The sequence below is a fragment of the Electrophorus electricus genome, chromosome 12 (genome assembly GCF_041902795.1).
Source record: "Electrophorus electricus isolate QZ-2024a chromosome 12, ASM4190279v1, whole genome shotgun sequence".
Taxonomy (NCBI): Eukaryota; Metazoa; Chordata; class Actinopteri; order Gymnotiformes; family Gymnotidae; genus Electrophorus; species Electrophorus electricus.
The window spans coordinates 3,516,958-3,530,603 of NC_137508.1; the positions used below are offsets into that span (position 1 = coordinate 3,516,958).

The 13,646-nt window shown below is 41.1% G+C and overlaps 1 protein-coding gene across 8 annotated transcripts in view; it reads left to right on the forward strand.

Annotated features, from left to right (window-relative positions):
* Positions 1 to 13,646, forward strand: part of rmdn2 (regulator of microtubule dynamics 2) — a 46,424-nt gene that overhangs the window by 12,151 nt on the left and 20,627 nt on the right. For 5 of the 8 annotated variants that reach the window (XR_003410925.3, XM_027014126.3, XM_081724268.1 and 2 more), the window contains exons 5-9: positions 1,442 to 1,502; positions 9,775 to 9,850; positions 10,581 to 10,658; positions 11,741 to 11,839; positions 13,359 to 13,412. Coding sequence is in view for 7 of the 8 variants with exons in the window: in XM_027014126.3 (XP_026869927.2) it covers positions 1,442 to 1,502; positions 9,775 to 9,850; positions 10,581 to 10,658; positions 11,741 to 11,839; positions 13,359 to 13,412 (368 nt within the window). In the remaining variant the exon portion in view is untranslated. The remainder of the gene's footprint in view (positions 1 to 1,441; positions 1,503 to 9,774; positions 9,851 to 10,580; positions 10,659 to 11,740; positions 11,840 to 13,358; positions 13,413 to 13,646) is intronic. The other 3 variants (XM_081724270.1, XM_081724267.1, XM_081724269.1) reach the window with 2 other exon arrangements.

The following is a 13,646-nucleotide window of genomic DNA, read 5'->3' on the forward strand; positions in this document are numbered from 1 at the left end:
CAGTTTAAGCTTTTCTATCCATATTTAAAGTTGAATTAATAAAGGCTATGCTGTTTATGGAAATTGTTTGTTTTCAAAACTTTTATATGTGTGCATGCGCACGCGAGACTTGCTTATGACAAGTCAAGCAAAGCTAGCTGACAAGCATTTTTATCTAGCATTTATTAAGCATTTGTATCTTTTGTATTAAAGTTTGCATTGCATGCGAATGACTGACCTGATCCCAATTAGACTAGGTCTCAGTGAGTTTGGAACGGTCAGTGTGTTTTTGTGTTTTGAGGTGAGCCCAGCCTCAGGCAGAGTTTACAAACATATTCTTGTGATCCTCACCAAGACATAGTTGGATGAACATGTCAGTCTGCATTCTAGCATAACGTTACTTTACCTTAAATAGGCATAAACATTCGATTCCCTCATGACAACTGTTAAAATGTTTCATGCTGGGAATGTGTCTTAATATTTCTGCAATATAGATTTTTCAGAGAGAGAAAGGATGAATAAATATAGATGTTAGTGGTGGTCACTCACTGAGGTTCAGTAGTAGTAAGTGGAGCTTTGAAAGGCCCTCTAGAATCTTCTTCTTTCAGAAGCAGCAGCCCACTGCTCTTCCTCTCTAAGCCCTATAGCTACAGCTCTCAGGTTCACAACCTGCTGCAGTGCTAGTGAACAGGCTGCATGTTAGTCAGATTGGACTTTTGAGTATTTTAAATATAATTTGTTTAGGAGGCAAACTGTACCTCTTGAAAAATAGTTTATAAATACCTGTATTATCTTTACAATGTGAGCACTGCTGTACATTTCAATGAACATTGTGATTTAATAACTGAACTACAAAATCTGCAGAGTACTATGGCTAAATCCTCATATAAATTTCACCTGTTCAGTTGGAATAGTTTGAATGCGTACTAGCAGGTTGCAGTGATGTTAATGACCGTAATAACCTAGTGTTGCAGAGCACACTGTCCCCAGCCCTTCTTACTCCGCTAGAAGACTGCAGCTGGTCAAATGCTTGGTCATGTAAAACCACCATTTGGAATGCATATATATGACATCATTCATCTAGCATTGTTCCCAGTGTAGATGTAATGGTTACCCGAAACCTACTAGTTAATCCAATTAATAAATGATTGATTTTAGTCAAACTGCAAAAATAAATAAATAATCACATTTGCCATGCCTGTTTTTAGCCAATAGGTAATAGGATTCAGAAAACTTGCATCATAGGTTATTATTAATGAATGAAATGTAATGAAATCGTTTGTATTAACATGCACTTTAAGAAGATAATTAAACAGAAATGAATAGAGCTTGAGTCAGTTTTTGTTAATACTTTCAGTTGCTACGTCATTCGATACACACAGCACTACTTAAGTTTACGTCCTTTTTCTGTGGTCAATTCTGATTCAGATTATGAATATAATGAATCTCTCATCCATTGCAGGAAAGCAAGTTGGCGCGCAGGCCATTTCCTTGAATCCACTGTGTGCTGAAAGTCATCAGTGGTAAGTGTTAGAACAGTCATGTCTATAGTCAAAGCCACCAGCATGGCTGTCACAAGTTTCTGAAGGTGAATTGCTTACATATGTGTGCTGAGGCACTCCAGGATCTGTGGAGACATCTAGAATATTTTCTCATGTGCTATATTGATGACCAGGACTAAATATATGTGGCGTCTTACTGTCTTTGAATGAACTTGGCAGGCTGCTAGGAATCGGTGTTTTCTTCACTCATGTTGCTGGATTTATTCTTTAACTGACTGAATCATTAGACCTTTATGTGATATAATAAAGTATAATCGTCAGGTTATGTAAAAGCCAATTCCATGTTAGCTGAATGTTTGTTATGTACAACAGAACCAGTACAGGCCTTTCTACTGATTTACCTGAACTACTAGAGGTAACCTTGTGCAGAAATATGTGCAAATAGATGTTTATGGTAACTGTTAATTAGGACATCATCTTGGAGGAAGCCCATTCCTGCATACAGCTTCAACTCAGTTATGTTGGGTTTCCTCCCATGAACTGTTTGCTTCGGGTCATTCCACAACATTTTTATTTGATTAAGGTCAAGGTTTGACTTCCAAACCTTTATTCTTCTTTATCCATTCTTTGGTAGAATGACTTGTGTGCTTATGGTCGTTTTCTTGCTGCATGACTTCAGAATCAGCTCACAGACAGATATCCTGACATTTTCCTTTAATACTTGCTGGTACAATTCAGAATTTATTGTTCCATCGTTGATGGCGAGCCATCCTGGCCCAGATGCAGCAAAACAGGCCCAAACTATGATAGCACCACCACCGTGCTTCATAGAAATGTAGTTTTTATGCTGGAATGCACATTCATTCTTCTCATTTAAACCAAAAAGGTCTATTTTGGTCTTATCCATCCATAAACGGCTGTTCCAGTAGCCTTGTGGCTTGTGCATGTGATCTTTAGCAAACTACAGATGGGCAGCAATGTTCTTCTTGGCCATGCACACCAATGTTATTTAGCATTCGCCTGATGGTGGACTCACGAACATTAACCTTAGCCAATGTGAGAAAGGCCTTTAGTTTTTTAGAAGTTGCCTTGGGTTCCTTTGTGACTTTGCGGGCCATTACACGTCTTGCTCTTGGCCTGACCTTTGTTGGTCGACCACTCCTAGGGAGGGTAATAATGATTCTTGTATTTACTTCATTTGTACATAATCTGTCTGACTGTGGATTGTTAGTGTCCAAACACTTTAGAAATGATTGTGTATCCTTTTCCAGTCTGATGAGCTTCAATAAGCTTTATACTGGGGTCTTCGCAAATCTCCTTTGTTGGTGCCATGATGCACTTCCACAAACGTGTTGTGAAGATCACCTTGATAGATCCCTGTTTGTTAAGTAAAACAGGGTGCCCACTCACACCTCATTGCCATCCCATTCATTGACAACACCCGAGTTAATCTTCAAATTATCTGATAATCCTAAAGGTTCACATACTTTTGGGACTCACAAATATGTAATATTGGATCATTTTCCTTAATAAATAAATAATATGGTCTAATATATTTTTGTCTTGTTTGATTTGGTTTTCTTGTAGGACTTGTGTGACAGTCTTATGAAGTTTTCGCTCAAATATTTATGCAGAAATATAGAAACTTCTAAAGAGATCATAAACACCACTGTAGCTATAGCGGTTAATGGCAAACCATGTTTATTTTTCTTGCCGTCATGAACGCCTGGTAAATTTTGTATCATGGATACAGAAGGCCCTGTCACTATCAAATGAGTATTTTGCAATATACCAGTAGGTTTCTGTAGTATATGTGTAAGTTTATACCCCCAGGCCTGTAATGCAGTCCACTGATGTGCTGCTGGGTTCTGGAAAATCCCCCTGTGTTTGATTAGTCACTGGGACTTGCGCGCATGCGCTCTCTCTCTCTCTCTCTCTCTCTCTCTCTCTCTCTCTCTCTCTCTCTCTCTCTCTCTCTCTCTCTCTCTCTCTCTCTCTCTCTCTCTCTCTCTCTCTCTCTCTCTCTCTCTCTCTCTCTCTCTCTCTCTCTCTCTCTCTCTCATATGTTCTGTCTCTCTGAGCCATGTAGTATGGTCAGAGCCCGGTATCTGTGTATCTACAGACTGCTGAATGCTGCATTCTTCATCTGAAATCCACCTCATGTCTTAACATGAGCTTTCACCACACCAAATTCATAAATCAAGATTCTGAACATTTGGGTTACATAAAGAGATTCAGTTACCTTGACTCTGCCCTGGTAGAGTTGAAAGCAGTGATGCAATCGACATGTGTTTCCCAGGAAACATATGTTACTTTATGACACCATGATGACGGCAGCATCTGATATTGCTTTTATTTACAAAATGCACACAGAAGCTATGGATGGAAATGTGGTAGTTTGGAGTAGCTTTCTCATCATCATCATCATCATATATGAATCCATCATTAGTGTCTGCCTGTAACATCAGCACTGTACACTAGGTGGCCACTTCATTAGGTACTAGAATTAATTCATCGCTAAGAAGGCCGACAAGCACTGGACACATTTTATTGTTTTACTTATTTGCTTATTTATTTTTCCTGCGATTGACCCCATGTAAGGTCAGTAATGTAGTTGGTACTAAGGAATTCTCTCTTTTATGAACAGTAACAGGCTAGTGCAGTAGAAGTTGCTCATACCTCCACCCAACACATTATTACATGTTAATCTCTAATCAGATTTTTAAACAATATTATCTGTTTTCATGTAGTTAAACTGAAGAACTATAGGGAATTTGTGAAATAAAACTTTAGTTCTCATAGGTTCTTTAAAGATCATTATATAGGGTGTAACTATCCATAATGTTTTTCATAATATTTGAATTTCCATGTTGCTTCTTATCTTAAATAAAATACAAATAAAATGGTGGTATTGCAGGTAAGATGCTTTAAGAAATTAATGAATGTGTTCTGGGCTCGGGAAAACCAAAACTCAAATGTGTAAGAGCATCTACTTCTCCACTCTGATGTCCTGCTGGCACACTGCCCAGAGTGAACCTTCCTCAGTGCATGTCCTCTGTCCCTCATCTACCTCTCTTCAGAAGGCATCATTTAGTGGAATGCATGACCTGAAAAAGTGATATTCAATCAACCATCGTGAACAGTACACAACATAGACGTGCTAGACACATGACAACTCACTGCGTTGTTCTTGATGAGTAATTTCAAATGCCGTGGAATGTGATGTTTCATGCCAGATGTTCATGTTACTGTTTTATGCTGTAGGAATGTGAGGTGATGTGCAGGATAGTAAGGAGATGATGACATGTACTGAAGTGACCCGAAGGATGGGAGTTTAAACCTTGGGAGCAGTTAAAGAGTTTAAAAACTTCTTTAAGACTAAATCATATTGGGATGCTCAGTTGAGTGGTGTTCTTTTACACTATACATTACCGTATTTAGCTGATACTTTTATCCAAAGAGGCTTAAGATTATGACTGAATACAACTTGAGCAATTGAGGGTTAAGGGTCTTGCTCAGAAGCCCAACAATGGCAGCTTGGCGGTGGTTGGACTTAAACTGGCAACCTTCTGATTACTAGTCAAGTCATATTAGGGCAAGTGTGCCAAATTATTTGGAAACTTGGTTGAAAGTTGGAAGCCTGGTCGTGTTCTTAAAGAGCTTATTTAAGAAAGTGTTGTTTCATATTAATCTTTATTAAGGACTGGAACTCTTTTGATGTTCTGAAGCCGAAAAGAAAGCACTCAGAGAGCTCAGTTCAGCTCGGGGCCAGTGAGAGATGCTGTGCTTCCTACAGTCAGGGCTGAGCGTATGTCTGATCCAGAGAACTAGGTCCTGCTCAGGGCACATGCAGAGTCCAGTTTCCCCGTAACGTCTTGATTTGTCCCCTTCAGCCAAACATGGAACCTTTTCACATGCTGTGGTATTTCACTGATTTAAAGTGAGCCTAGAATTAAAACCTTTTTTATAGGGCCTTTTTAAAAATTGTAATTAATTAAATGCAGAGAGGTGTGACAAAGATGTGTTGCCTCTTAGGAATGGTACCCATCACCACTGATTTGGAATTGGCACTGTTAGTTGATGTGTTGCAGATTGGTCCAGTACTATCCAGGCATACAATGTTTATGTTGAGTGGTATAAAATAGAAATTGCTGTCGACTCTGCTCCACTGGGTTCATTTTGTGACATGTGGTGATTTAAAGATATTTTACAAATATTTTTAGGAGCTCTTCAGTTGTATTTCAGTTTCAGTTGTATTTACCTTCTCTGTGGTCATAGTGCAAATAAAAACTAGAGCCTAAAAACATCATGTTGGGAGAAAAGGCCTGCAAAGACATCACAGCAGCATCGACTGACTGATGCGTGTCTGACATTTGATTTATTGACTACAGTTTTTCCTCTCGCAGCCAGAGATGAGATGGCTCACAGGTATCCGTGGTTTTAATAAACGATTGTCTTCACCTGTTCCTGTGCTTGCATTCTGTGTATGTAAATCTCACTGGTCTGGACCTTCTGTTAGTCCTCTGATATTTGTCTGTTTCCCACCCTTTGGTCTCTGTGTTGACTCCCCTCTCGGTCATACTGATGCCTTTACTGCCTCTCTGAAAAGGTCACCTTGATTTCTAAGAATCCCCCGTAAAAGGAAAACGCACAGAGTCTGAGGCCTTGTTTTAGTGTTCCACCTCACCACATGCCTTCTGTAGTGCCTTTGTCATCTCACACACACACACACACACACACACACACACACACACACACACACACACACACACACACACACACACACACACACACACACACACACACACACACAGACAGTTCAGCCTTGGAAGTATAGGTGCTGAGGGCAGGGCCCCAGGCACCAGTTCCTTCTCATGCTTCTGAATGAGCTCTGCGTTCTTAGAGGAAAGGCACAATGAATCCTCCCTTTCCCGTTTACCAGCTGCTTCTTAAAAGCCTTTGTTACCAGCCAACGGCTCGAAGGATTTCTGTGCCTCGAGGAAGCTTCAGGTTTGCCTTGCATAACATCCTGGCAACAAGCACGCCATTGTCATTCACTCATTTTTATCACTAGTTCACACACTCTTATCGTTCATCTGTCTCCTCCCCCTTTGTTCTTTCTCTGTCTCTCCGTGAGTGTGAGTATGTGAGTTTGCGTGAATGTGCGCATGTGTGTGACAGAGAGATATTGTGCAAGGGGGAAAGTATAAATGGTAATATTTTGTGCTGAAGAACATGACTAAAGGCTGTAAGACGGCCTTAAATGCTAGCTTCTCTTTTCTCCCATGCGCTCTCACTCCATTGTTGGAGGGACCTTTTTCTCACAGATAGAATAAACTCTTCGTAAGTCTCTGCCCACACTCCTGAAAAACAAAGTGCCTCAGGTCTTTAAACCTGTTAGGAAGAACACTCTCTGTCTCTCCTGCATTTCTTTATGAACATTAACAAATTAATAGCTCTGCAAACACAACTGTCTTGATGGCTTTAAAATGTACATTTTCGGTTGTACGTTTCCTGACTATTTATTTTGAGGTGAAAATGTTACTGTGAGGCCTGTGAGTTTGGTCACACGCCTCCAGATGTACCAGGCTATCGGTTTAGCCAAGCTGGCAGAGATGCCTCCTGTGGGTAGCGTACTGACTACCCTCGTGAACGAGATGATTACATCCTGTCACATCCTCCGGATGTCCATCATGCTGCACAGAGCGATGGCAGCTTTTATTTTGTCAGATGTTCGCTGACTCTGCATCAGGGAGGCCTAACTCTGATACTCGTGCCACTGGCTACTGTCCAAAACATGGCTAGCAGAAATGATCAGCATACTTGCAGGAGATCCTTTATTTTTATTTTTTATATTATAATTTCATTCCAGTGTTCTATAGTGGATATTTTAATATTCCCTTGGGAATTATTGAGTCGCTGATTTTCAACGATGAACGTTTAGCAGCTGTATCGGCTTGTCATGTAGGTTTTGATGGTGTCTCATCAAGAGCACATCCTCTTCCTGTATGCTTTTCATGAGGGGTATGTGGCGTTTGAAGCCTATTTCTAGGACGACTGTCCTTTCTTGGGACATGACTATTGTCTTTGAGGTTCTACATAAAGATCCTTTTGAGCCTCTGGAATAATTGGACGTGAGATTAGTCTTATTTTGGACTGCCCTGCTCATTGCTTTGGCACCTGTAAATCGTGTGGGTGATTTCCACATACTGTCAGTCATGATTCCCAGGCAGCTCTGAGGTTATGTTGAAGCCTAATGCAGCGTACATGCCAAAAGGCCATACCTGTGGCACATGGCCCTCTAGCTTTTCAGCTGTTTTCTTTCGTCCTCCTCCTCCGTTGGGACTGAAAAACTCCAGAAACGGCACGTGCTCCATCCTGTGTGCTCATCGTGTAGTGGTGCGCTAAAATGCGCGCGCTCTTAATTCACTGTCCACTGGGTTGGGGTGTGACTTTATGTCCTATCCCACATGTGCTGTGCAGAGTCAGTCGATTAAAAGGGTTTGTAGGGTTATGCACAGAACCACTGTTCCCTGAAGAAGAGGAGCTCGGTGAAATTGGGAGAGATGATTGTGACGAAAGGTCATATGCATGGGGCGGCGTAACGCACCCTCCTCACGAAGCATCATCTGAATACAGCTGTCTTCAGCCAGATGTCCCATACTGCAGGTGTACTACCTCATTCCTTCGCTTCAGGGAACTGTGCTTATAGGCATAATGATATATTATGATTATTATTTGAAAGTTAACTGTACATGTAACTGGTGTTAAGCTCCACAGGAAGATTTTCTACTGTCAAAAGCAGTAAAAAAAAAAAAAAGAAAAAAAAAAAGACACAATGTACTAGATGTCTAGATTTACCCATAATGCCCCAGCAGAGGGAAATCCCAGATTCTGAGGAAAGACAGAGATATGTGCCAAGCCTATCATGTATTCAGTCAATCAAAAGAAGCTTAGCTGCTGGCTCAAACACCTCTGGGTGAGAACACACTCTGCAGGTATTGCCAGAACATGACAGCTATGCGCTAGCACTGAATAGGAGCTCCCCATCAACCAGTAAGTGAAAAAGGATGAAAAAACAGACTTACCCCCAGGACCACTGAACAACCTGTCTCACTCCCCACTTTAGAAATAAACTCTGCTGTGCTTTACCTTACCATCTTTCCTTAGGCCAAGTAGTTACTCATATTGCCTCTCAACCACATTTATCGCAATTAAAATTCACCAGTTGACATGGCCATTTGTTTCAGGCATTTCTCTGATTTTGGAAAATATTGAAATAGATTGTATCTGTATCTGAACTACATCTGCGTTTCATATTCCTGATTTCTGCTAACAAAGGCTATTGATTTTAGTGCATTGTGACTAAAACATGCAACTCACATTAATCCTGTTGTTGGCCGTTTTGGCTGAAATTTAATGGTGTTCCAGAAGGTTTCACACATTCCGCAGTTTCTCAGCAGAGCCATTTCTCAGTGAGTCACAGAAATGGGGTCCTTGGAACACCTAAACACAAACCAAATGTCCCCAAACTCCACGGCAGTCGGCAGCATCAGAGTCCGTTATTCTTCTGTACGGGACGTTTCCTTTCAGAACCAGTTCTATCATCATTCTTGCCTTTGCATGCCAGTAACCAGTGAGGAAGGAATGTTTTGTTTCGAAACGAACATCAATTTGCTGTCCGCGCTCCTTTGATAGGTTGAAAGCTCAAAACTAGAGTTCAACACTAGAGTTTGCTGAGCCAGCACTTCATACTCTGCACAGCCAAAATATTTCGAAATGCTGGTCACATACTGAGGCATCATCATGTCCTTCACAGCCCAGTGCCACCAAAAGCAGTAAGCAACCCTGATTGGACAGGAGACTTATGAATGGATACTGAGTAGTGCTCTGATAATTGCCTGCGTTGCAGATTTGGGAAACCTTTCGAGATAATGGCTAAGCCTGTTTACTCTCTGTTGAAATCCCGGAATCTTCTCTCCCGCTACATGTGCCTGAGAGAACTCCCTGGGTAATTGTTAGAAGGGCGCTATAGAGTAAAACCGCCTTGCGTGTAAATACTAGGACGAGGGGCTCACATTGCCCTTTTTTTTTTTTATATGCGTAGTGCTGAGGAAAGGGAGTCTGTGGGAAGGACTGTTTAAAACACTCAGGCTTGGCCACGGTGTCATTTGATGTATATGCACTCCTGCTCCAGTGTTCTAGTTAGTGATGGTAAGAGTTATTGTGAGAAATACAGATTGAATGCGCGTTGAATGCGTCCTGGCCTTTGATTTTCTTTCTGAATCCCCAGGTACGCTATTCTTTGTGGACTTCTCTCAGAATACGAATCTGTCCAGAATAAGATAAAGAATGGCTATCTTTTTAAGGTGAGTGTAAACGAACACATGAGAAGCTTTCACTAACTTTTATAAACTATATTAAAAAGCTGTTTTGCTTAAAGATTTTGCATATTCATATCACAGGTTTTAGATATTGCATTCTAGTGCAACATGTCTTTCTTGCATGTACTTTTTTTTTTTTTTACTATCCAAAATCCAACAACTAAGCAATAGTTGTTTTGCGTGATGGTCTGAGTTGAGTTGAGCATTTCATCAGGCTTGTGTGCTTGTATCCACGAGCAACGTAAGAGGCCGGTAAGATGCACTTTCGGTGGACAAGAGGAGAGTCAGATTACTCTTCAGACCCCACACGCTCGTTGACTTGAGCACGTGTCACCAGCGTAGACCCGCAATTCCGCACATAGTGCGTTATCTCAGCTGTCAGCCAGGCCTTCGAACAGTGTTTACCTGCTGGGCTCGGTGAGAGGGACTATCACTGGGAAAAAGGCAAGGAGAGATATGATGTAAATATAACGCAGGGCACTGAGTGATGGACAGAAGTGCGTGCCAGTGCCTGCTCTCGTGCAAGGAGAAATCTTATGTCTTGCATCGCTGCAAGACAGAGCAGGGCACATAATGTAGTAGTAGTGATTTTTAATTCTTTCTGCCTCCCTCTCGCTTGCTCTCTCTTTCTGTGTGTGTGTATGTATGTGTGTGTGTGTGTGTGTGTGTGTGTGTGTGTGTGTGTGTCTCTCTCTCTCGCTCGCTCTGTCTCAAGGATCATCTGGATAAAGCCATTGAACTGAACCCTCATGATCCATTGTCTTATTACCTGATGGGACGCTGGTGCTATGCCGTGAGTGAAATGTTCACTAAAGGCACTCCGTTTACAATTGCCATTCCAATGCTGCCCTTTCAACGTTGCTTCATTTCCGCACACATGACTTGAGCGTGTATTATTCTGAGGCTGGTGCAGAAGAAGTTTTTTATCATTGCTAAAAACACACATAGAAAAAGTTTTTTTTATTTTGAATGTTTTGTTTATCAGTCACTTCATGTTGGAATGGCTGCTTTTAGAAAGTTATTCAAACACTTTCTGTGGAATTATTTTCATAAACCTCATTTACCTGTACTCTGCATCCATGCAAGTTGTAGTTTTCTCCTGAGGTAGCAATAGTACTGGAAGGTACTTTCAGTAAGCTTTCAAAAATACCACACAAGAGTAACCGTTTAACATCTGGCTTTACTGAGGACTCATAGCAGAGAACACAGAAAAACCCTTTTAAGCACGATATGTTGTCTGAACAAAGGTCCAGTGTTAACACTGACATTACACACTATCTGTACAACCTGCACCTTAACACAAAGAACAAAAGCTTAAGAGCTGTCTTATTCCAGGAAATTAGATACAATAAAGAGTGGGTCTGTGTCTAACTGTGTAATTATACATTTGCAACTCCTGAAAAGAAAAGATTCCTGAAAGATAAATGCCTTCCTCATTTCTACCAATCTATTTATAAATAAATGAATGTGTGATGCCATTGTTCCGGCCGATTTTTAAACTGATTAAAAAAAAAAAAAAAAAAAAGTTTTAAAGATTGTCTTCACGGCGTCATTCAGCAGGTGGAGCAGACGTAGGCTGTGCCCTTTATCTTGTGTTGGTGCCCATCAGGGAGCCAGTGGCTCAGTTACTGATGAGGCTTTCACTGCAGATTAATGGCTCAGTGCCTGCCCCTTTCTCTGTACGTGAGGAGGGTCCTAGCCGAATGTAATGCCTGCATTAGGCCTGGCTGTATAATATATTAAAATGTGTATTTTAGTACACCATCTAGTGTATGAATGATTTGTCCATTTAGGAATGAAAAGGTTGCAGGTTTTGGTTTTCCTTACGCTGTCCTTGTGCTGTGCATCTGCACGTGTTCGTGTGTGTTTGAACAGGTGGCTCAGTGCACATGGATTGAGAGAAAAATTGCTGCTGCACTGTTTGGGGAGCCTCCGAGTGCAAGCATCGGGGATGCTTTACAGAATTTCCAAAAGGTGGGCTGATCACTCCGGGCACTAGCGTGGAAATTGATCAGTTTGTTTTGTTTTGTTTTTAGAATACTAAATATTATATAAGAATTCACACACAAGTGTAATCGTAAAAGTGTAAAACGTCTGAATACTTGGTCAGTCATCGACACCCACCTGTTTAGATTTAAATTGCTACCATTGCATACAAAGTCATTGTGACTGGGCTGTTGTTTAAATGAAGAGCCACATAACAGCTTTGCTTCATTTACAGTAGTCCCAGCATTGGTTTTGCTGTATGTAGTATTACGCTAAACATCTTAGCAAATGCTTTGCAAATCATTATTTCCATTTTAATGCCAGTCTGAGATATAAAGCCAGCTCTGAGTCAGAACTCATGGCTCTTCCTGCTATCTGCTTGTGCAGGAACACAGAGCCTGTTTGTTTAGTGATGAGTAGTGATTTTTGCCCCCGAGTTACTCGTGCACCCAGTTAAAGACCGAACACCAGGTATTTAAAAGGCTATAATTTGTGTTCCCACATTTCACATGTTTATATAGAGGCATAAACTCACTCCTGGCCAAGACACTTTCTTGCATGCCTCCTCCTCGTCTTGTGTATTTCACCCATCAATTTTGGTTTAAGTGGCATGTGTTGAAACTTGTTGCACCTTGCCGGGATGACAAGGGTTGTCTCGCTTTCTAACAAACACATCCTGTGGAGTTATACAACATCCCCTGGCTGTAGTCAGCCTCAGATTCAGAGCTTTAGCACAAACCCTCAAGTAGGACCACACAAATGGTTAACCAAAATTTGTTTTCGCCTTCATTAATATCACACATGTCAATTGAGCGTAGCCTCATAGTGACCCCTAACCACCCTGTTTAAGACCACACTGAGTAAGAAGATCCTTGCTATGAACCTTGGTATAAGGGTGCATGAGAAAGGGGTATACTGGCTTGGACTATGTCCAGTGTCCACAAAGATCCATAAACTGGTCATAAAGATAGCTGCTGGGTTTTTGTTGGGGTTTTTTTGGCTTTCATGTTTGTTTAAAATGGTGCACACCACCAGAGCATATTAAATAAGCAAGGGTTGTTTGATTTAAGTGGTCAAGTGAAAATTTCAGGCTTAATTGTAGGAGAGAATGCGGTTGGACGCCGCTGTGTTTCCTTTTCCTGCCATGGTGAAATTGTCATACGTGTGAGCAAGGTTTAATGGGTGATGATTGTTGGCAACATGCAGCTGTGTGATGCTTAGCTAACATTCTGTTCTTAGATGTTTGTCATTACTGTTCTTTATACCAGCTCTGAGAAAGACACCAAAACCTATATATCATACTCGTACACATCCATCAAGAGCCAAACATTCCTCTTCTGATAGACTTAGATTAAAATAACCTGACACATACGTGCCTGCCAACAGCAGCATAGTGTTAAAAACAGCATAACGTTAAAGCAGAGTGGTGTGATCCTATGGGCTCTTAGACACTGTAGATGGTAGATGTTCAGCAGGAACTCACTTTCTCACGTGCTTCACTTCACAGGCGGAGGAGATCTGTCCGAAGTACTCTAAGTTTAACTATGTGTTTTTAGCCAAGGTAAATTTATTTCTTGCTTCTTCACTTTCTACACACGCTGCAAATCTGACATACTTGACAAATTTGGACACCTTTGATTAAACCCATGCTCATTCTAAGGGGCGTGCCTTCATGCACTGACTTGATTTGAGGTTTTGTGTATTGTGTTTGAGCAATTGGCAGATGATATGTGCTTTCAACCCATATCAGGATAAACTGGCTAGAAATGTCATGTTCTGATATAATAATGTTGAA